The sequence below is a fragment of the Tinamus guttatus genome, unplaced genomic scaffold, assembly GCF_059628265.1.
Source record: "Tinamus guttatus ecotype Peru unplaced genomic scaffold, ASM5962826v1 Tinamus_guttatus_pri_ptg000052l, whole genome shotgun sequence".
In the NCBI taxonomy this organism is placed as follows: domain Eukaryota; kingdom Metazoa; phylum Chordata; class Aves; order Tinamiformes; family Tinamidae; genus Tinamus; species Tinamus guttatus.
The window spans coordinates 10,853,767-10,878,204 of record NW_028288586.1 but is presented as its reverse complement, the minus strand read 5'-3'; the positions used below and the strand labels follow the sequence as shown (position 1 = coordinate 10,878,204).

The window sequence follows — 24,438 nt, the reverse complement described above, 5'->3', positions numbered from 1 at the left end:
ATTTTGTGTTAAGGAGTTAGGCTGTAGTGCTGTTTACTCTTTGTAGCATCCTTGGGGTTCATGGTTTTATCTTGCAGTATTTTTGCCACATTACCTAGGAAGAGGAGAAGACGGGGACTAACTTCATTAGAATGAAGAGGATTGAGGATGGTTTTGGAGAGTAGATTCCTCATGGTTTCCTAATTGAACCCCTTACAGTTCTGACAGAATAAAAAATAATAAAGCAAAATCCCATAACCTTTCAAATGGCCCCAAAGTTTGAGCTTTAAGATTTCAGGTATACAGTCCACAACAGGGACCCCTTCAAGATCAACGTTGTATACTTTCTAGCGTAACTAGAAAATACTTGCTGGTGTTTTCTCTGACCGAATTTGAGATTTAATTTCTGCCGTTCGGTTCAAGTCTGACAATTGCAGTGCTAGTGCTCCCTGCCCTGAGGTTGTGTCCCCGCTGCCGCCCTGGAAGGCAGCGGGGGAAGCGAAGAAAGCGGCGCTGGAGCCGTGGGAGGGAAGTGCGATGGTTTTGTTGTTCCTTTGCTGTCCCTGGTTTCAGAAGTGGAGAAAGGCTTTTACTGCTATTAAAACCATAAATTACTTTATCTGACTTAGAAGTAGATGAGTTTTATTATTTCTTGTGAAGGATTTTTGGTTAAGATGATTCTTTTCAAAGGATGTTTTTATACATGTAGATACACACATACACATGATCCGTATAGCATAACACTTGTGTGTGCATCGTGTCTATATGCATAAGTGTGCACATATATAGACTATAGCTCATGTAACAAGTGGAGGAAAGTTTGCAGTTTTGAGAAAAACTGTTTTTTGGTTTCATTTTTTTTTCTTTCCAGGTGATTCTTGGGAGCAATATGATTAGTGTCTCTATTTCCATCATTATTCATATAAACAGTATGTGCTTTTGCAATTATATCTTAACCTTCAATATTCTGCAGTGGTACTACATTTAGAAATGTTTCAGAAATGTTCCTTTTAATACAGTAGAGCATATGTAATGATGTAGGTGATCTGTACACAACCTTTTGCAGATATATAATGCAGAGTGCTGGGATGGTAACTTTTGATCTGCTGGAAATGGAAAAAAAATGGAAATGAACTATGTTATAAAGCTTCTTAATGTTGAGAGTGTTCTAAAAGAGTATCTCTTTTGGAGGCAGAGGAGGATTTTTTTTTTTTCTTTACTCAGTCTGAACAGCATTTTCTAGCACAGCTGTAAACCTGAGACTCCCTTTTCATGAAGGTAGATGTGACACAGAAGATTTACAATACATCTGTGCTTTGAGATACTAAATAAATGTGCTTTGTTAGCATTAAGTGCATCAGTCTATGCTGTTTCAAAGGCCATATAAAATTTGACAAATAGCTTTTGTATTTTAAAAAGGCTTCTGAAACAGCACTTTTTTCCCTTAAAGCTCCATCTCTGCAGGCCACCCTTTATTTGTGGTGCCGGGAACACGTACAGCTGAATGGATGCATCTCTAATATGTATGGCCTGTTGTTGGTTTGGATCTGGGGAAGCTGTCACCGTATTTGCTACACAAAGATGTCAAGTTTAATTAGTTAAGTTCAAACAAGACTAATTCCATTGACCTAAATTCCTCAATATCTTTTGTGCAAGTGAGATCCAGCGTGAGCCCCTCATTGTGCACAGCAAGTGGCTCGTACCTGTAACGTCTTATCTAGGCTGTGCACAGAAGCAAGACAGTGTGAACACTGTAAAAGCGTCCGCTGGAAGCGTCATGCCCACAAGTTTCAGTGGGAATTGTATGGAGCAGCAGAGGTTGGACATGCGAGAGCTGCTCAGGCTCCCCGAAGGTTTTGGGCGATCTGAAGGCAGAGCCCTTCTACCGTAACCAGTTTGTCCCTGTAAGGGGATTTGCGGCTCCGCTTGATAAGCAGCTTCCTGAGGTTGGATGCTCCACGGGCCAGCCTTGATGCTGCTGTGAGAATGGAAACAATAGACAATGTTATTAGATGCTTAAGAGGGAATTTAGATTCTTCTTTTTTTTTTTTTTTTTTTTCTCCTCCGTCTTTTAGCCTGAAGATGTTTCACAGCATCGCGTTAGCCTAGCTAGACTGTAGAGTAACGCAGAAATCCCAGGGTTCTGCCAGGACTGAGCTTGGCTGGGGTTAAGTTCCAACCTCTCCTTTTACCAAAGGAAAGTCAGCGGGGAAAAAAATGGGAATAGCTTTCAAAATGAGTGCTGTGATTTACAGTGGGAATATAGGAATGTGGGAATACAGGCTGCATGGAGTCATATCCACCGGAGTGCCTACTGAGGAGTGTAAGAACAACATAAATGTAGACAATTTTGCCAGGCTTTGAGAATTTGCAGCTCAGAGGCTTACTGAAAGCCACTTGAAATCCAGGTTTCTTTATTCCTGTTACTTTTTGTGGTAGTTTGTTTTGTTTTGTTTTGTTTTGTTTTGTTTTGTTTGTATGTTGTTGTGCTCTAGGCTAGATGCACTGTGTGGGTTTGTTTATTTGCTTGCTTTTCCACCACCTCTGAAGGATTCATGATCACCACTGAATTTTTGGCTTTCTGGAGGTTTTTTTTTTTTTTTTTTTTTTTTTTTACGTCAAGATGGAATCTGGAATTTTTATTTAAACTACTAGACTTAACTTACTGTCATGTGTTTATATGTCACTTTTATAGTTTGAACTTTGTAGTACCTGGTGCTAGAATTTTATGCAAAGTTTTTGGTACTGTGTCAATAATATATTGGATTAGAACAAGCTATGGTGTGTTGTAAAATGAAATGTTTTATGTGTTTTATAAAGCATTTCATGAGAGTTTCTTCTGTGCTTGCAGATAGACCTGCAAGAACTCTTTTGTGCCTCTGTAACTTCAGTGAAGGGGGTCAGTGTCATGCTAATCCTTGCCCTTGGAGTTCATTTAAACAAGATTAAGGAGTATAAAATGTTGTTGGTCATTTTCTGAAATAAGTGATTTTGATAAAAGATCCTCCCCATGACGATTTAAAATGATGAGGTCCAAATTGTCACACAAAAGAAGGGCCACTGGGTGTGATTGCACCTCCATAGGCCTACTTTAAGTGATACGAAAGGACTCCCCTCCCTCATATTGTTCAAGTGAAAATTATTTGTTCAGTGCTGCTTTCTTGGGGCAGCTTTGCCCTGTACATTTCTTTCAATTTAAAATAAATCTATGTTCAAAATCCCAGCTGCATTTGAGCTAATGGATACAGATGAATTTTTGCTTTTGCAGAAACCAGAAATGAGCTTAGCAAGATTCTTCTTTTCAGTGAGTGGTTTCTTTTAAATATATACCTAGGCGATGGCTTATAGTCTTAAATTTGGGTTATTTCAGTCCTTTGATTTAGCCCTTTGGGTGGTTGGAGATGGGAGCGGCAAAATTCTTGAGGCTGATGACATCCCTTAGAGGAATTCAGGATGTGATTTAAAAGGGAATGATCATTGGAATCAAGATAAAGAAATTCAGAGTTTCTTGTACATCCATTTGCTTGTGTGAGGCTTTGTGCACAATACTTACCTTCACACTTTAGTTAGCTTTTAGCAAATATTTTCCTCCTGCTCTCTTCTCTACCTTGGTTTAAAGGCTCCTGGAGGTGGGGACTCTCCATTAGCAGCACAGGGTGGTCAGTGTTTCTAATTTTATAAGCTAATAACCATAACAGTGTAACTCAGATTCTAGTGTCTAGTCAGAGTTTCCAGGTATGAAAAGAGCAACCTCCGAGATGCTTCACCGCATCGTTGGGTAAAAACTAGCACATGTGCTGTGTCGTACAGCAGTAAAACGGAGGGGCAGCGTCTTTGCAGTTATGCTGTTGTCTTTGAGTTGTGCCACAGAGCGTCTTTACAAGCAAAACCAAACCTGAAAATGTTTGTGTCGTGCTGTTTTCCCAGGCTCGGCAGAGGCTGGGCTTCCTCCCTCCGTGCACGCAGGGCCCTGCAGAGGGGAGCTGGGTGAAATCTGCCTGTGCAGCCGTGCGCCGCCAGAAGAGGGACTCGACCGCGTGGGTGCCAGGGTGCGAGGGGACCGAAAGCTTCCTGTGCCCTTAACTTACCTACATGAACACACAGACGTGTGAGATGCTCCCTTCAACTGGCAATGGTAGTCCTGGGCCTGAGTTCTGTTTGAAGCTTACAAAAGCCCAGCCTATAGTGAAAGGGAGAGTGGTGTCTGTCTGTCTGCTGACATGCATCAGCATGAAAAATGATGGAAAATGGTGGACGCGAGTGTAAGCCCCTAAGGTGGGCCCATTCCCCACCTCCTCTCAGGGCTCCTGATATTCTGTAGATTAATTTAAATAACACCCAAAGAAAAGAGGAAAAAGTATTTCCCAGCATCAGACTTAACTCTCCATAGTGATACTTCTGCTTAAATTTATGGATCTGATATACTCTTTAATCAGCAGCAAATATTTGACTCTCCCTGTGACCCAGTAACCTTATAAAGGTCTGTGCTAGGTGTTCTGCTTAAATACTTAATAGCTTAAATACTGAAATATATAAATACTTAATAGCTTAAATACTGAAAGATGTTTTCACATATAAGCAGAACTTGTTTTGTAGTCCAAGATTAGTTCAAGAATCGTTGATTATCACATTGGTGATGCATCTGTGTGCAATTCTCCACAACCTGACCTAGCAATGAGTTTTCAGCTGTGTTATCTTGGAGAGAAAAAAATCTGCCAGGGCAATAAGTATTTGTGGAAACTCCTGCTTTCAATGGCCGTGTGTATTTTGTGGAAACTCCCTTTGCAGCTGGGTGCAGGAGTAGGACCTTGGCAATCACGCTTGTGCCGCTCCTCAGTTACGTGAGGTTTAACTGTGTCCTTATTCAGGTTCTTGCTACAAACACTTGTGAAAGATAGCACTTAATCACAATCCTGGAAGTATTTACTTGGCAGTCTGCTTAACACATTCCCGTATGTAAGGTCCTCGTGGAAAAGGGAACAAAGAACTTGTCCATCTGGTTTGAATGCTAAATGAGTGTGGAAGTCTTATCTTGATAACGTGTCTTGAAATTTATTTCAAGAAATATGATAAGCATGCAGCAAAAATCTTCAGGAACTTGCCCACCATCTTAAGTGCTTTGAAAACTTGTTTTCAACAAGTTTTGCTTTGCAAGGTTTGAAATCTTGTGATTAAATTAACCCTTTTCTAAATAATGAAGTACTATGTGTGGAACTGTATGCACCAAAGTGTTTTTGTGGGCTTGTGGACTCCTAGATCTTGTAATTCAGGACCCACGAAATGTACTGTTACCTTGCCCCCAAGCGTGAGGTAGATGCATCTGGAATAGGTTTTGTAGGTTTGAGGGGCATTTTGGTTCACTATAAATCCCTTAAAATTAACTGGAAAAAGCTCCTCAAAATAGCCAGCAGGAGATTTATGCTAGGATATGCTAGGATAACTTCGCTGATTTTAATGCAATCCTCATTTATGTCATTGTGACATCTTAGGTTATTTTCCAGGGCAGGTTGTTACAAGAGAGTCTGTTAAATGATAATAATGTTGTACTGAGGGTTTGCAGACACTTCTTCTCTTCCAGTGGTGGAGTCTAATCCTCTTTTTTACAGGCTCCGCATGCACAGCAAGTACTTTGGGATGATGCTTTGGTCTAGAGGTACCCCAGCAATAAATGATGCAAACTATATCCCAAAGTCAGTGTCAATGCATCATCTCATAGTATCTGTGCCAAGTTGTTCGGTGAAACAACCAAAATACACCTAGAGATTTGTTTTTAAATGGATACACTTTCTCTTAAGCAAGGCATCTTTTTGGCAGATTGGTGCTGGCTGCCTCTCCTGAAGCCCCAAGTCAGCAATGTGACTGTAGATATTCGTAGCTTAGCAGCAGTACGGTATAAACAGAGACTCTGAAGGTCTTGATCTGAAGTATTTCTGGGTGTAAAATTGGCTGTATGTTTTCAAAGCTTCAGCTTTGTGGTGGTTTTTTTAAAGTTCTTCCGTAGTAAGCAGAGCGAGGGACAAGACAGCTGAAGCTTAAAGAACTTGAGCTCATTTGGCACTGAGGATTTCTGGTAGTTCTGGCTTTTTCACCCCTCTGTTGTTGTGCTCGTCGTGCAGATCAGCCCCCAGAAGTCTCTCTGCTGCTTGGTTATTCCTGCTTGCTCTCGTGAGTCCTGCGTGAGCCGGGAAGGGCAGTAATGTGGAATTTCCACTCCTAGGATCTGCCCTTGCAGCGTGTGCTGTTGGCAGATCCGTGACTCGTCCGTATCCTGGATGTGTTTGCCATGAGCTTGGTATGAAACAGCTTTGCTAGAACTAGTAAAACACTAAAACTCAATCTCTTTCCGATTCAAGCCCCTTAAACCCGGTAGAATTTTAACAATTTTTATGACTATATATATTTCTATAAAAGAGCACTGTAGAGTGTATATGATCTCTAATGTTCCTTGAAGTGAAACCTGACTGCAGAGCTGGCTGCTTGCTATCACTGAAGAAAAATGTCTTATTTTGTTGCTTGAATTTTCTTGTTGCTTTCATTTTTCGGCCTCTGTTGCAGAGCTTCTTGGTCGGCTTTTGCTCGTGGTCCATTCTTGCAGTTTCCTGTAAACTGGTCAGTAAGAGGAAGCTCTCAGTGCTGCCTTGCAACCACACTTGTGAATTTATGCGGGCAGGGATAGCATAGTGTTAGAGATGGGTTTTAAATGTTTTAATCTTGTGTTCTGTAAGCTTGAGATAAATAGGGCTGCTTTTGATAGGGAGCAAGAGGAGTTTCTAACCATGGAAGAGCGGGTTGGTCCCCTTCATCAGGCAGCAGTGCTGCTGGAATGAAATTCAAATGTCAGAAGGCCTTTGCTATTTTTACTCTACCTTTAAAGACATCAAGCTGTCAAGGTTAAAATTTTGTAGTGCTAAAGAAACAAAGTTTCATTTCACCTTTTTTTGAGTGAAATTTTCCCTGGGCTACATTTTGCAGGGACAAATGCATGTTAATGGTATGGAAGCCAAAGTCTTAGCTTTTTTTTGCAAAGTAAGTGTCATGTTGTGAAGAAGAAGGATGTACTTGATTCTCTCTCCCTTCTGTGACAGACAAAGTCTACAATGATTTCCTGCCTTTTCTGTCTCTGTGGTTCTAAAACACAACCCTTCTGCCTAATGGCCAGTCTAGAAAGTAAGCTGGATTTTCATTCTGCCAAACTGTGAACCCTGCAAACTTATTTTGTTCCTCACTGGAACCCCAGCTTTATTGTGTGAACTGGCCTTTGTTCTGACTCTGTTCTGCTGCCATTGTCTTGGCAGGGTTGGAAATCACCAGAAAAGTCAGAAGGGGATCTTGGAACTTAAAGTGAAAAATCCTATGTGTTTCTGAGGGCCTAAGAGAAGAAAGGGAAAAGAGAGTGGAAAGGGAAAAGATTAGAGTGGAACAGCAGTAATTCAGGAACGTGTACTGGATAAAATGAGCCTGGAGCTGAAACACAACCAAACTACAGTTGCACAGTTTGGTGGGGAAAACTATAACGTAGGTGCATTGGAAACGGAAAGAGGAGCATTTTTCTCCACTATTGCAAGTGCTCAGAGGCTGCCAGGGTGAGCGCGGCTCCCTGCTGAGGAGGCCGGCCCGGGCGCTCCTCGCGTTAGGGGGTTTCGAAGCGCCGGGGAGGAAAGGTTGCCTAAGGCATCGTGCATCAATGCCTGAAGGCGCAATTAATAACTAATGTTGTAGTGGATAAACAGCTGGATTTAATTCATAGCTGCTGAGCTGTCGCCCCTTCTACAGCCTTCCTGTGTAGGAAATCTGTCAATGAACCACCGAGACCATTGGGTATTGATTCTTTTTAAGTATCTTTCAGGATTTCGTCCTGAGGTGCTGCTCTTGGCTAACAGCAGCTGGGTGATGTTTACCTTCCTTGCCCTTCCTATATTCCTTACTTATGGAAGGAGTGACAAGGAGTGTGCTGGGCTGAAGAAGATAGAGAATTGCTTTTCTATGCTATACATAAAAGCATATATATATATATATATATAATATGTGATATATATGATATATATATATATATGATAATATGTGTATTATATATATCTTATATATGCTTTTCTGTGCTATCTCTGTATTTAGCGCTAGTATGTGAAGTCTCATTTTCTTCTCTGCTTTAACAAAAAGAAAAGTCCTAGAGATGCCTTCCTTCCCACTTTGGAATATGGATTCCTCCCCATTTTCCCGACCACGTGACCCATGCTCCGATCAGCGTATCTGTCTGTACCGGTTTGCGCATCGCTCAGAAATGCCCTAGCTCTTTGCCTTACCTGAACTCTTTAGTCCTTGGTGTTGGTTAATTCCAGACAGCCAGCGAAATATCGCAGAGTTTTTGCTTTGGCAGCTCCAGATGAGCGCTCCTCGAAGCGCAGAGCGATGGCAGTTGTTGGCAGCGTTGGTGGCAGCTGCCTGCAGGGCAGTGACTTGCTTGCAGTCTCCTTGGGTTAGGATTTTATTGCCTCCTGGGGCTTGCGCAGTGTCAAGCACGTGCACAGAGCTCGCTACAAAGCGAGTGTAGGCTGCGTAATCCTTCCAAGCCCTTAAGTTTTGGGGTTAAAAAGAGAAAGAAAAGCTTTAGCTGTAGGGCAGAAAAGAGATGAAATGAGCTTGAAATGGCCTTGCTCCTCAGGAGCCCGGGGCAGGGTGTCCGAGCCCCGGCGGTGCGAGAGCCCTGCGGGGAGCAGGACGGCTCTTTGTTGCTGGTGGTGTCGGTGTTTGTTTTGTTTTGTCTCCCATGGGAAGCTTTGCGTGAGAAGGGCTCGGGAGCAGCCGGGGTGCTGGAAAGCCCCTCGCGGCCGGGCCGCCCGCACGAGGGAAGCGGGCGCCCGCGCTTCCGTGCGCAGCCCCGGCGGGAGGTTGGGAAATCCGCGCGCGAGGCGCTGCCGCCAGCGCGGGGAACAGGAAGCAGCGAAGGAAACCCGGCCCCGGCACGCGCGGGAGCGCGCGGGGCTGGGCCTCTCGCCTGCCCCGCGGGACGCGCGGCCGCCGGCGCAGTCGCCTCGGGCCTCCCCGCGGGAGCGGGAGCAGCGCGGAGCTGCCCCTCGCGCGGCGGGGAGCGATGCCCGGCTCCTGATGGCTCTGCTCTCGCAGCGGAAGCGCGCGCCGGGGGCCGCCGGCGCCAGGAAAAGCATGTGTCGCTCCAGCATGGGCTCCAGGTGAGCGCGTCGGGCTGGGGAGCGGGCCGACGCCACGAGCAGAGTGTTGCCTCCGCGAGGAGTAATCTTCACCTTTGAATCTGCTCGATGAGTTACCCTGGGGGGCACCGATGAGGCAAGCTACTCCAGCCAACGCTCTTCTGAAAAGAAAAGCAAGTTAAACGGCGCAGCTCAGGCTTAGCTCTCGGTGCCCTTTCTGCTGCAGCCTTTACTGGACTCGCCAGCGTTTGTGCTTTGCTGTTAATCTTTCCGGAAAGGCGCTGAGCAAGGGGCTCTTAGCAGCGTGAAGGAATGGGATATGTGACCCCCAAAAGCGGGGGGAATACGACACACCGTTGCAGAAATACCAAAAGGTGTGGAATAAATGGAGAGCAGACTTGAAACTTCTGCAGAATTAGCAAAGAGTTTTTGGAACGGCTGGTAAATGTGTAGATTGAATGAGAGAACTAGTTTTCACTCAGACTTGCTGAGAGCGCCGGGGGAAACTCTTGCAGTTCTCCTGGGCACGCAGTGCTACTGCATTTTGGGGTAAGTGGTTTGTGGAGACAAACTTGAGTCTTCCTCTGGGCTGTATGTGAAATGCTCTATTTACTTTCAGAAATTATGTGCACATTCAGAAGCAAACACTTTCCTTTGCTAAGTTTTATTTTCAGAGGAGAATTTAGAGAGATTGTGGATTTTAGAAAGTCCTGGGGCACAATTTGCATCAAGATGCTTGTGATGAATTCAGATCACATTTAATTTTTCTAAGGCAGTTTTGGAGCCTGTTTTTTATTTGTTTCTAGCATGACCAAACTGGGCTCCAGGGTAGAACATCAGTATTGTTGTGACACATGAGAGGCTTTTAACACAGTTTTTGTCAGTTGTAGCCTCAGAGATGAGTGGTGTTTTTGTGATCAGCTCCACATCTTGTGGAGTATAGGCATATCTGCCATATATTCTGCTTGGGTTCAGCAAGAACGGAGGGCTCCTGGCTCCTTCAGGATGCAATCCTTAGTTGAATCAGCCTGAATTTGCTTTAATTTGATTGAATGCCAGTAGCTCGTAAGGCCAAGAGGGGTAAGTGTTCTTCCATAATGTGTTCCAGATTTTGTGTGGCAGAATGCTAACTATTTAGTTTTACTCTTTTTTTTTTTTTTTTTTTTTTGCCTATGAAGTTATGCCTCATACTCAAATCTGCCTATTTTAGATATGTTGCCTGAGAGGATTAGTTGAAAATTCCTTCATAGATGAAGGTTTGTAAGTGCGCCTTCCTCCGTGCTGTTCAGTTTCATGATGCAGATGCTCTGTTTTCACCCAAAATGTATCTTGCTGGTGGTTGAGAAAGGTACAGCCAGATGATAGCCAGATTCCCTAGGCCTGGTGCACTAGCTGTGCCGTGCGAGGCGCGCTGGTTTCCAGCGCAGCGGCCCCGTTGGTGCATGAGGGAGGTAGAGCAGCCCTTGCATGGGCACCTGGCCCTGCTGGAGAGCAGCCTCAGTGCTGTTCTGTCCTTGAAAATGCTGCAGGATGCTGAGGCAAAGCCTGTGAAGTGCCGGTGTTTCTCCTGCTTTCCTCCAAAGCCTGTGGTCTCCATCAGACGGTCACCAGGTTCCTGTGGGAAGCAGAGCGATAAAAGGCCCTTCGCTGTCTGCTCTGACGTTGTCCAGACTTTGCCCCATTTCAGCAGGGAAGGACGCTGGTGTAACAGCCCTGAGGTGGGTTTGGGACTTGACACGTTTATTTTCTTGGTCACTAGCTTGCAGCAGGCAGCCCATCCGCAGGGGAGCATCGCCCGGCCCTGGTGGCACTTGGTGGCCCTTGCTCTGAACTTGGCTGCTAACCGTTCACCTGAGGTAGTGTCAGACAAATACATAAGAGCCACAGCCTTGGAAATACCCTTCTCTTCTTAATGCTCACAGAGCCAGCAGGCTCTCCGGTGGCTCCAGACACTTGCTGTGGAGTGTACCTGAGAGTGTTGATCTGTTCCTCACATGATGGATTTCAAGAATGGGAAAAGGAACGTCCGGAGTGGGAGGAACCACTTCAGGGAGCCAAATGGAACCATAGAGTGGATCTTCTGTCTGAAAACGTCCATAAGAACATCTTTATCTTCTTCTTCTTCTTTTTTTTTTTTTTTTTTTTTTTTTCAACCCCTGCAATAAGGATCCCACAGTGAGACTGTTTTGGTAGCTTTGCTCCTGTAACGTGATGCAGAATGGCACCTAGTGCTCTTCCAGGCTGGTGTGGCAGCGTCTAGAAAAGTGAAAAACTGATTGGGAAAAGGTGCTTGAGGAACCTGCAGATACTGGGAGTGGTATGAGACACAGCGAGACCCTGAAAATAGGCACAGCAACCTGGGAATCCATTGACAAGGCTGGAGTGTCAGGTTGTTATTGTCTGTGTATTACACACTTGGCTGCGTTCTGTCCCTTTATTCAGCTGGCTAGGAGGGGGAATTTCTGAGGTTTAGTCTCGTTTTCAGGACTGTTTTATAGTAGGAAGTCAAAGGGAGAAATGATTGTGAATAGAGGAACAGGAACCCGATACTCGGCCAATCTTCCTCCCTAGTTATATCACAGTCCTCATGTTGCGGGACTGGATTCCCTACCTGCCTGTTCCTCTGCTTCCGTGTCCCTGCTCACCCCTGGGACGTTCTGGCTTTTCTGGGAGAGGCAGCAGGGGCCCCAACGACTGTGCTCCCACAGAGAAGGCCACCATGATGCAATCCCCTATTTGCTCTCAGTATTTACTTAGGGAGGTTTGGTTGGGTTATCAGGGATGCCCCTGTTGTGCGGTGCTTTTCATTGGCTTGGCACAAATTTCAGCTTCCTGGTTATTTTGGATAACTGCTCCAGGGCATTTAACTCTGCCTTTTCTGATGTGTATTTGAGTAAAATAGCCCTGGGATTACAGTTCCCTTCTAAAGGGCAGGTGCTTGAGTCCTCTTGGGCTATGGGATTTGAAGGCCCATACTGAGTTTGAAGCCATTTGGTGGCATTGAGACTAATGTGGGGGTTAACATCAATATTTTGGGCTGAATAAAAAAGGTTCCACTTTCAGTGTATTTTTTTTTCCCTGTAAGTAATTAGAAACAGACTAAAATCACTTAGTCATAAATTAATTTCAAATGTTGGAATGTGGATGTGTCCCTTCCTAAAAGAAAAAGCTTCATCCGGGACTTTATTCTGCATCCCTAATCCCGAATCTGAAGGGAGTCGCTCTGCAGAGCGTGGCTTGGTGATGAGCCCTCTGCTTCCCTTGCCCGGACCTTTCTGCAAGACTCTGAACCATCATTGAGCAGAAACTGCTTCAATGGTTTTGTTTGCAGAGCAGCTTTGTTAGGCTGCCTGTTCCTGGCAGAGCTCTCTACCCATAGGCATGAGGATAGCAGACCGGGTCAAATTCATTTCATATATATATATTTTTTTTCTCTGCTATATGGTAGGGCTATAAGTTGTAAATACCCTGGTTGCCAGCTAAAGTAAGTTAGCTTTCTTAGAGATGCATCAGACAGATAAAATAGCTACATGAAAGACTAATATTTTTGGTAATGCATAGAATACTAGAGTGGTAATTACAAAGATGTAATTGCCTACACTACACAATTCACTACACAAGTGAAGTGTGACATTAATAACTTGTATATATTCAATGGCAACCTGCAGCAACCTGGGGTTAACTTGAATTGCACTGTGGACTGCGTCACATATGACATTTGGTATAGGATTATGTAATATGTGCTTTCATTTACAGTAAAACATCTAAATATGAGCAGTAACTATCAGTGGATATTGCAGTTGCTTACATCCAAATATTGATTCTCTTGTTATACAGAAAATTAAATTGTGTGACATACAACTTTGTAGAAGAAACTGATTTTCTTTCTTATCGGTCACCTTATAAGTCTCGTAGTGCTGAGATCGGGGCCATATTTTTAATATAAATATTTAAGTTGCATTTACTGAGCATTGTCCATTGTTTCGATAACTGTCAATCATTTATGAGCTGTATAAAAATAAATAGGGACTTTCTGCACCATGTTTTTTATACATCACAAACTTCCTGGAATCTATGAACATCCGTCTGTGCTACATACTTGACTGCTGAACCATGTTAGTTGCTTGGAAAACATGTTTAAGGAAATGAACTGTGCTTCTCTCTACTCGCTTCTTGAAGCAGAATGTAACTTTTGAACGGTTTTTTAATTACTCTGAATTGCAGAACGATGGCCTCGGAGGAGCAGGTCTGGCCAGTCCCCATGAAGGCAATTGGAGCCCAAAATCTCCTGACGATGCCTGGAGGAGTGACCAAAGCAGGGTACCTGCACAAGAAAGGAGGCACCCAGCTGCAGATCTTGAAGTGTAAGTTGAAAAAGGTATTAACTACATTAAATGTCATTGTTTCAAGTGCTTGCCTTTCGGGCCATGAATGTGTTTTTTGTTAGCAGGCTTTTTAATAAAGCCCCTCTTTCACTTCCTTTGCCTGTACTGGCCTGAAGTTGTACTGGAATGTTTGTATAAAACGCATGTGTTGACATATTTGCCTTAATTGTTGTCAAGTCTTAAATACAAGTGTAGTGGTTCACTTTCTTATGTTTAGTTAAATCTCCTGTCATGACCTACGAAACTAACATTTTTAGGAGTATAGATGTATCAATTTTTAAAAAATATTTTTTTTCTGGAAGATACTAGTACTTAGCTGCTTTCCCAAGTGGAATGCATCTGTTGTGCTAAAAATCCCCATCTCCTACTGTTCTCTGTGAAGTGGGAACTGCTCTTTGTGAAGTGGAAACTTAATTATTGCCAAATTAGGCTGTATTTAATAACAGTAATTGCTTCTGGAATCAGAATCCATTTCCAGGAAGAAATTTAAGGCTTTGGGTTTATTTATATTCTATTCATTTGCTATACTTGTTTACAATGAAACAATGCAATTAAGAAAATATTATTATTGCCTTTATCAAAGGAAGAAAGAGTGTTGGCACTTGACTGTTTAAAACAAAAACAAGCAAAAGAAACCCACACCACTTTAATTGCCAGCGTTATGTACCTGAGATGAAGGCAAAGAGGGAAATAGTGCAGGGGTTTAGGGGTGAACATAAATGTGTGCGTGTGTTTTTAGCCTGTGACCACGTCTTGTTTCAGTCCGCACTCTTAGTTCAGCCTATTCCTCCGGTAAAAGCCGCGGTAAAGGTCAGACCTGTGCGACCCGATGCCCCTTGTGCGGGGCCGGAGGAGCTGCAGAGGAGGAAGGCAAACGCTCCGCTCCGTGAGCGCGGGCCGCGCTCCTGCGGGTAACGTCCCTCCTCGGCGGCAGCCGCAGGACCCGACCCCGCTCCGCTTGGGCAGGTTATCTAAAGAACTTAGAAATGTGCTCGCATGGGATTTATTTTTTCGCTTGCTTCTTATCTTTTTCAGGGCCTCTGAGATTTGTGATTATTCATGAGGGGTGTATTTACTACTTTAAGAGCAGCACATCTGCATCTCCACAGGGTGCATTTTCCTTAAATGGTTATAACAGGTGAGTGCCATAGAGTCTGTTTAATGCCCAAGCCCCCTTTGCTTAGTAGGGGCGCTGCGGTTTTGTTTTCAAACCAAGTTAAATTGAGCTACATCCGTTGTTGGTGTCAAGCACTCACCTCCCCTTCCAAGAGATATATTTCTTTACATTGTATGCATGGTGTTTTCTGTGCTTTACAAATGCTTGCCCTTCATCTTTTATACCTTATCCAGTAAAATCACTAAAATTGCAATGGGTTTGCTCTTGTTCCTGACTTAATGCAGACTTTGCACAGGCAGATAGATGTGGATCATTTCAGACAAGTGATCTCTGATTCTAGTGATTTTGGTGACCATTAGAAAAAGGAATATTTGTGGAGTTACTCATTCGGTAATAGAAGTCAGAGTCAAAACTAAATTAACTACAAGAGCGATGAACAAGTAAATGTGGGTGCAAAGTCTGTGACTCACTTCCCTACATGCTATAAATAGGTGTGTGTGTAATTCATATACATATATGTAAAATAACTACACCTTTTTTTAGGTGAGGACTAAAATACATGGCTTTCAAATTAGTGCTATCACAACCTGATTGAGCATGGCATGCACACAAGTCCTACTAGTAGAATTCCAAAGTAAATTCAGAAAAATACTATTGTAATTTGATGCTAAGAAAGAACTAATCAGATACTGAATGTAGAGAATATCACATCACTGGTCCCAGCCAATGGAATTTTATTGCATATGTGTGTGTGTCTCTTGCACTGCAGTTTCTCAGACTGAGGAAAAGATTTATTAAAATGTGAGAGCTTTTTAACTGACTACAGCACATTTTTGTGGGTGTGTAGTAAAATAACATTGTAGCTAAATAAAAATTCAGAATGAATTTATATAAACAGCCCTTGCTCTAAGCTGGCTATGATGCTGGCTTCTCCACCAGGTTGGTATGACAAATGCCTTAGGATTTGTAAAATGCTGGGGACTGTCTCATTGCTTGTACATGCCTGTATCAGAGGGCTGTGCAAACCCTAGCTGGAGGGGCCAGGTGATGCTTAGTGCTGTGCACAGACATGTCCAGCATTGACAGAGAGTTTGGAATGAAAGAAACTCGCCTGGTAGCCTGGCTGGTTGCATAATGCTGTTGGAGACGGACTCTCTAACCCTTCAGCTGACGTTTATTTTGGACCTTTCCTTCAGTGGCCTTTGTGTGTTAGGGTGGGTGGAAGGTGGGAGAGTGCCGAGTTCACTAGTGACTCAGAACAAGCAGGGATGCCTGTTGAGTCACGGCCACCTTCTCCGCAGTGCTGGGGTATTTCCTACACTGACATCCTGGTTATTCTCAAATTAGTAAGGCAGCTTGCACTTCCTTTTCCAGCTTTGTGTAGGGCTGCACAGATGCAACCAACCGCAACTGGCAGTTTAAAATTAGGATTGGGCTCCTAAGAAGATGTGGTATCTAATTAGAAAACACTTTTGCAGTTCACATTGTGGCAGCTGCTGGGTCTTGAGCAGCTTCCCCCCTGCCCAAGATGCATCTTGATCTGGGTACCTGACCAAAAAGCAAATGGTTCCAATGATCTTTCTTCTAAGTTTACAAACCAACTTCCCTGAATATTAGTGACTCATGGAAATACTGCATTGTATGAGGAAATAGGCAAAGTACAAAAGAAGACCCAGTAATTTTTTCCATATAAATGCTAGCTTGTGCTTTATAGGTTTCCCAAACTGCATTAGATATGTTTGTTTGTTTGCCTCCCTAGAGGATTCTCAAATGAGAAAATTATGCAATATAGCATTTAATAAGGAAAAAAAAAAGAGTGGAAAAAAGTAAGTTAACTTTTAATATTGGCCTTCCTTTGGCATTCTGGAAAATGTAGGCACAGAGGAGAAATCAAAACCTTTCTGAAATAAGAATAACAGTGTGCCTAAATAATTCCTACTGTAATGTGAAGCCTGCAAATTAACATAATTCATTAAAATTATTTATTGAAGAAGCTTAATTTAAGCCATCTGTGTGTAAGTCTGGATAATGGTTCAACCAGTGCTTTATCCTGCCAACGCTGTTCCTGCTCTGCTGGTAGAAGTGCTACCAAAGCCCGCGTGCAGGTTCTGGTGGTGATTTCTTGGGCTTTATGGTTATTCTTAGTAAGGAGAAATTGGCTGCTACCACTTTCTATGACTTTGACTTGCGTGACAGAATTAGTTTTATAAATGAGGTTTTCTTATATATTGGCTGCCCTGCTTCCTAGGGTTATGCGAGCCGCTGAAGAGACGACGTCAAGCAATGTGTTTCCTTTCAAGTTGGTTCACATTAGCAAGAAGCACCGGACGTGGTTTTTTTCTGCTTCTTCTGAAGATGAAAGAAAGGTATCCTTCTGTGTCAAGAAAAACTATAGTGCAAAAGAAGAAAGTGAATCTTGGGCTTGCCTGAAGTCCACATGAACGGGATGCTCAGCTGCCACTGAAATTTGTGTGTCTGGTTCTTTGGGCTCCTCTGAAAAGCGCACCTGAAGTTCTAAATATTATCTTGGTGCGAGGCCAGGGCGCGATTTAAGGAACAGCTAAATGTAACATAGCAGATGTCGTAGCGTTTTCGTACTCCTGGTTTTATTTTTAGCCAAGGAATGAATATTTGCGTGTTAAATCTTTCATAGACTGGGAAATCTCAGATGCATGAACAGTCACCTACTTTTCTAATTTATGAATTTTTAATTTTTCTAAGTTTAATATTTTAATACATTGTTAAAAGACTTTTAGATGGTCAAAAATCTTTTGACTAATAAATTCTCTTGATAATTCTGTAAAGCTAGTATGTATATTATTTCAGGGTGGATTCCTAGTTGTCCTAGCTTTGCAGAGAACAAATGCAGTGCATGTTTGTCTAACAATTCAAATACTGTTTCTTCATTTGAAGAACTGGATGCTGTCCCTGAGGAGGGAGATAGATCACTACCATGAGAAGAAAGAAACCGTCACAGAGTTCAGGTATGAGCCCTTAATCCTTATTTACTTCTGACAGTGTTGCTTTTGGCTCTTTGCAGCTACGAGGAATGTACCATCAATAATGGGTTCAATACGCCCCGAGAATGGAATGCCTTCCTAATACATATTTTAAAAGATATAATGGCATAAATATATCATCTTAGGAAAATGTAAAATGTCAACTCTGTTTAAAACAATCACAAACTTTAAAATGATAGCAACCAAATAATTTGCTAATTGAGAAGCAGGAGTGATTGCCCCTGTTGTTCCAATGTTGCTTTCCAGCACGCGCGTAGAAAGTGTTACTGTTCCAAGACCCTTGTGGTAGTGACGCAAAATGGACCCTGTCTTTTCTCTTGCAGTGATTCTGGTTCTGATGCAGACAGTTTCTATGGCTCGGTAGAACGTCCCATTGATATCAAGTATTCTCACCACTCAGCGGATAATGAAGGTGACAATTGTAGACACTGAAAAATAAGATTTATTTTTATTTTTTTTATCCTTTCTCCCTGCCTACCTCCAATTCACTTAAATATGACTAACTATGTCTTATTCAATTTGCAACCGAGAACTGTAAATTCATATTGTTAAAGGCATGTAGTATTGTTATAATTTAGGATCGGACACAAATATTCTGTACCATAAACCACTAGGGAAAAAAAAGGTAACTGAAGTGGTTCAGACCTTGTTTGACACCATGAGCTGTTTTAAACACTTACTAAGGCTGCATGTCGGAAAGTTCAGAGATTCAGCAAAAAGGTGAAACATTGAGTATGTCGATGGGTCACAGCATGGAAATACATAGTGGGTTTGATTTGACTTGATAACAAGAGGATTCAGCTGCCCTTATTTCAGCGAAAGCCGCTTGGAGGTTCGGTTGTGCTGGCGGCTCTGTGAGGTCTCCCGTGGGCCGTGGGAGCTGGGCCTGGGAGATGGGGCAGGGCAGCCCTCCCGGCGGCTCCCGCTCGGAGTCGCTGCCTGAGGAAGCTCAGGCAGTGTCTCCTGTAGCCAGCCCTTGACGTCCGCCCCTTGCTGCGGCCGCTTCCCAAGGAGCCGCTCTGGCTGAGCGCGTACGTTTTCGGTCAGGAGCGAGTCGTCGCAAAGCCTGTCGGGCAGGCGTGCGCCGCACACTGCAGCAACCTGCTTCCTAGGCAAGAGCACGTTAGCGAAATTCAATTCCATGAGAAACGTTGCCCTAAGGTTCAACACAGTCCCCTTCTTAGGCAGCTTCCCATCCACTCTTTCAGATTTCCAGGGGTAGGGTGGTGTGGAGCCAAGTACTCTCATTTCCTGAAAGGAAATTCCTGGCTATTTTTCCTGACTAGGACAAAACCGGTGCGAGTGAAGCTTTTGAGGAAATCCGGTTCAATTGTTGCAAAGTAGAAGAAGAAAACGGATTCAGCAGCACTTTGCATGTGACTATCCCACTCGGAATCACAGGCGTCCTGACCACTACCCGAGACCATGTGAATTATGTCAGAAGAGGTCTAGGAGTTTAAATTAGAAAAACGAGAACAACTTTCTCATTTTTTATGATTTCTGATGAATTTGAATGAGGAAATGCTACACACCGTCCTTGCCACTCCTGACATAGTCAATGATGAGAAGTTATGCCTGAAGAGGCTTATTCTGACATACAGTTAGAGGCAACATTAAAACCATTAAAGGTGTTTGCTGTGATGCACTTCTGTGTTGCCAGAGCTAGGCAAAGGAATCGTCTTCTAAGTCACTTAAGCTTGCTTAGGATTCAATATTGCAAATTCATAAATGCTTCTGTAATGGGGCTTTTCTTTTTTCCAACTTATTTCTTACAGTGTAATTGCATCTCTGCAACTAATCTGGATTTTTCTCAGACAGGCTATGATACTACCAAGCGTCACCACAAAGTCCGAAATGTTTAACTTCAACTGAAAAATATTTATTAAAAGGCAGTAAATGCTTGACATTCTTCCATGGTTCCAGAAATACTTATCAGTGTCTGACACATTTATTTTTATCTGCAGATTATGACCAGGAGGAAGAGGATGAATCTTACTTGCAACCAGATACTCCTGACCTAGGGAAAGATGGTATGTGATTTATTTTAATCCTCCCCCAAATGACCATTAATGGATGGTCATCTTCGTGTAGAATGCCAAATCATCCCTAGGCTTAGCCATGTCTAAAGCTTTGCAAGAGGTTAAAATAATTAAGTAATGCAGAAGTATCTCATCTTGCGAGGTATTTAGAGTTTGGCAATACAAGTAAAAAATCACAGAGAGTGCTTGAAGGGCATGTTTTCTGGAAGGCCTCCTGTCCCAGAGCGATCTGTGTCTAATCACTGGCCGGGAGGAGGGATAATGCTTTTGATGTGGTCTCTTTATTTTTATCAAAGATAAAATTCTTTGCTAAGTCAGGACAAGCCATGCCTGAATAAAGGTTGCAGGATTTTACTGCCTACAATATTAAGAATTGTGCTGAAAGCTAAGTGTTTGCCCATCATTGTAGGTACTGTCAGAACAAATGCCAATGAAATATCTTAAATCACATGGAAAATGAAAATGTAAAAGTCTTGTTTCTTGATGTATTTCATTTCTCTTCCTCGTGCCTTTCTTCCTGGGGTGTGATCTTTGTGCAGATATCCTGGTCCTGCCGCCGGCCTACCCCCCTCCGCCCGTTCCGCACGTGAGGAAAGCCGCCTTTGCAGAATCCAGGGCCCTCTCCTTCCTCGGCAAACCGGCCGGGCCTTTGCCCCCGCCGCCTCCTAAAAGAAGCCTCCCTGATATCAAAGCAGAGGATCTCTTAAATGTGAGAGAACACCAGATCCACTGCCGCGCTGACGCCAACCTGAAGAGCCAGCAACCAAACTGGAGAGTGAGCGACCAGCCGCCTCCCGTGCCCCCTCTGCCGCTCTTCAAGAAGCCTGTCTGCAACAAGGAGTTGTGCTCGGTGCCCTCAGAGCCTCTCCCCCAAGTTCTCACTACCCCGGAAGGATGCGAGAAGCTGAAGAACTTAAACCTTTCGCCTCGAACGCCTCCTCCGCTCCCAGGCAGCAAACCCAAGCTGCCCCAGGTCCCCGAGAAGCCGGCAGACACCAGAGTGCCAAAAGAACACGGCAAACCCGGGCTGTTCGTCCCGCCAGTGCTTCCCAAGCCCCCCGTGCCGGGCCACCAGCCCCCTGGGCCAGGATTCAAGCCTAGACCGGAGAAGTCTTTATGTCCCCAGCTACAGTAAGTATGAGACGGCCGTCCCGCATCAGGTTTTCCCTTGCATGCCTGTGTGATGGACCTGCTGTTTGTCACATCTGCAGCGGTGACGGTCTCTCTTCCCTGCAGCATCCCCCCCTGCCCTGCTGCAGTGTGCTCTTTGCTTGGTATTTGGTTTTTGAAAACTTTACAACAAACTTGGCTTCTGAAATAGTTCTGAAAAGGAGTCATACTAATAATAATAAAAAATCAGTAGTTTGTGTGTTTGGGAGGGTGTCTCTCCAAGACTTAGTAAGTCTTGGTAAGCAAGTAAGAAGCCTTCCTGACAAAACTTAAGTCAACTGCAAAAAGAATTTTAGCGTCCTGTGGACACAGATGTGTGTTTCATTCTATATTAAGTTCTCCTTTAGTAAAGGACTTAGCACTAGCAACACTGGTTGCAACAGAGGCAGACGAAGATAATTTTACCCATCACATTGCTTAGCAGTTCTGAAGAATGAATAATAAACCCTGTTAAAGTCAGTACAAGGAAGACATTTATGTACTGAAGTGAGCCCAGTGGAGGTCACGTCAGTGTTTGGACAGGCTGCAGCACATGACACGGGAGGAGATACCGAGAAACGGGTTTGCCCAACCTTAAGGAAGGTTACTGGAAGACCTTGTTGCTGTCTACAGCTCCTCATTGGGAGGGTATGAAGAAAATAAAATGAAACTCTTCTCAGAGGTGCACAGTGATAGGATGAGAATCAACAGACAAGGCACAATCAGTGAAATTACAGCTGAAAACTAAGAAAAACTTTTCACCACGAGGCTGGTTAAGTATCACAAGCTGCCTCAGAGAAGCTGGGAATCTTCCACCTTGGAGATGCTCAAAACTTGACAGGACGCAGCCCTGAGCTACCCAATCCAAGGGGACGTGCTTTGTACGTGAGGGTGGACTGAATAAGAGGTTCCAACCTCCTGAGGTTCCTTTCAACCTGAAATATTGTTATTCCTGGATAAGCCCTAAACTGAACTTTGCTCTTCAGTTACCTTCAGTGCTTTGTGTATATTTGTTTTGTTTCCTGAGGACACGTCCTTCAGTTTTTGTTCTGTTTCTGCCAGGAGATCGCCACCAGATGGGCAGAGTTTCAGAAGCTTCTCATTTGAAAAACCAGCACTACCTGCCAAGCCAAACAAACCTGCTGATGATTCGGATGAAGAGTATGAAAAAGTAAGATCAAGCAGATGATCCAGCCTCAAAGATAATTATTTTTCTTAATTACGGATACTTTGGGGAGCTTCTCAGGTGCCTCCTTTCGGAAAAGGAAACTTTATGAAAAAATACTGCTGTGTGATTATTTTCAGGTTTAAGGAATGCCTTGAAAAAACTAGATTATAATATTCTTATTAGAAGAAATAAGCAAAAAGTAAATATTTATACACCATAATAACTTCCTGTAGCATATTTGCCTAACAAGTTGCTAGGATTTTGAATTTCCCTTATATAGTGATTTTTTTTTATGTTTTCTTACAGGTTGAGCTGCCGAATTCAGTATTTTTTAATACTTCTGAATCCTTTGAAGTTGAAAGGTAGATACAATTTAACAATGGTTGCTTAGAAATCCTATAAAAACACTGCTGAGCAGTAGTGCAGAAAAATAATTTTGTGAGAGGTGTAACTTTTGTTTAAAAACAAAAGACTAGTATTTTAAACCCTTTAATATGAAAATTGCTTTTTAGGAGAGTGAGTTCAGTGTTCCTGTATCGGTTGAGAATGCAGAGTATGTGATTTTGCTCTATCTGGAAAACGTTGTCCTGCTAGGATGCTAAATGGGCAGAAAAACCAGATGTTCAGTACTGCATGGCAGAGGCTAGAACAGTCCAATTCTATCGGATAACATATACCATGAATTATTAGGACAGATGAAGAGGTAGTTTTAAGGATTTTAGGAACATATGCATCCTATTTTCTGATTCAGAAAATGCTAACACATTTAACTGCTGTATTTTTTAGGGCATTTAAAGCTCATAGCCCAAGAGGACAACCACAAAATGGATTATACTGTATTAGGAACTCATCTACAAAGCCTGGAAAGGTAATTTGCAATAGCTGAACCTACACAGAAACTACCATAACTAACAGTCTTGGTTTAGAGATATTGTATCCCACGTGTGGTAAAGTACTTAACAATTTCGATGGGCTCTTTCCTTAAAGGAAATCTGAGGCAATGACTGTTGTAACTTCAGTAAAAACTTTCTAGGTTGGTCAACTGATTGTAACTAATTCCTTAACAATGCATTGATGCATATGCCTGTTATCATAGAATAACTATGTTGCATTTTCTTTTTGCAGGTTTTGGTTGTGTGGGATGAATCCGCAGAAAAAGTGCGAAACTACAGAATCTTTGAAAAGGTCAGTAGCTGTACTAGATATGATGACTGTGTGTGTGTATGCGTAAATCAGAACTAAAAGTTAAAATCCAATCAAATCCCAAAGGTGGGAAGATTAAAAACCTGAGTCCTCTATAGATTGACATTTGCCTGAGAGAACAGCTTGTGAAGCGGTTGCTGGCTTGAAGGCTCTCCTTCGTTCCACTGATGATGGCTGATTTTTTTTATTTTTATTTTTTTCTAACACCATGACTAGGAAAAATTACTGCTAATGATTACATATGTTTTTGTTCTACAACAGGATTGCAAGTTCTACCTGGATGCAGAGATCATGTTTTTGAACATGGGGAGTTTGGTTGAATACTACAGCACTCATGTCTTGCCTAGTCACGAGTGCCTAATTCTCCGGTGTCCTTACGGGTACTCGAAGCCGAGATGACGTGGCTGGTGTGACCCCCTGATGCCGGGGAGAACCGGGCTCCCCGCTGTCCCGGAATCGAAGGTGCCCTTGGATGGCGCTGCTGGGTTACCTGCTGTTTGCACACACAGACTGAGTCTGCTCCAACCACTTGTTCTCACTTGGGCTGGATGAGACTTTGCTTATTGAACTTTTATCGAACTGTTTATTGAACTGGTGAACTTTGCAATCCAGAGTGGTGAATTTTTATGGCTCTTTCTTCTAAAAAGATCTGAACTGATTATGCTGTGAAAGCTGTCCGTGATGCCTGCACCTTTATTAAACTGCTGCTATTACCAATCTCCTCGGACGGATGTGAATGAAGAAGTGTTAAGGATACAACCTATGCAGAAAAGGGGAACTTCTAAAAGAATATCAGAATTCACTTGTGACAGGGAATACTAATACTCTGACTCAAAGGCATTGCTCCTTCAGCCAGCACTGGTGCTTAACCGAGAGGTTTGGTGTTTTTTACTTGTTGATATGTAAATAATGGGGACTTTTATGCAAATAACTTGGTTTACTATAGGTAAAGATGATCAAGAAATGTGGCTTTTTTTTAAGCCATCCCATATGTAACTTCTGATTCCGGTGTCCGCCCTGATGGCGATCAGGGACCGTGCAGCTGACTCGGATATGGCATCCCACAGTGACTCCCATGCTCCCTAGGGAACAGTGGATCACACGGGCCTCAGTAATGGCAATTTGCCTTCCATGGGAGCCCCGTTTGCTAGCCCAGAACTGGGTGGGAGGAGCCACTAACATTATAATGGATATAAGAAAAAGGAGTGTGTGAG

The 24,438-nt window shown here is 43.2% G+C and overlaps 1 protein-coding gene across 1 annotated transcript; it reads left to right on the top strand.

Annotated features, from left to right (window-relative positions):
• The first annotated feature begins 13,204 nt into the window (after nt 1–13,204).
• SH3BP2 (SH3 domain binding protein 2) lies at nt 13,205–23,623 on the top strand. Its single transcript, XM_088539925.1, has 12 exons — nt 13,205–13,507; nt 14,564–14,666; nt 16,894–17,011; nt 17,559–17,629; nt 17,989–18,077; nt 19,630–19,695; nt 20,244–20,835; nt 21,916–22,024; nt 22,328–22,383; nt 22,808–22,889; nt 23,147–23,206; nt 23,486–23,623. Exons 1-12 carry the CDS (start codon nt 13,372–13,374, stop codon nt 23,621–23,623), a joined length of 1,620 nt encoding a protein of 539 aa, XP_088396051.1. The 5' UTR covers nt 13,205–13,371.
• The last annotated feature ends 815 nt before the right edge of the window (nt 23,624–24,438 follow it).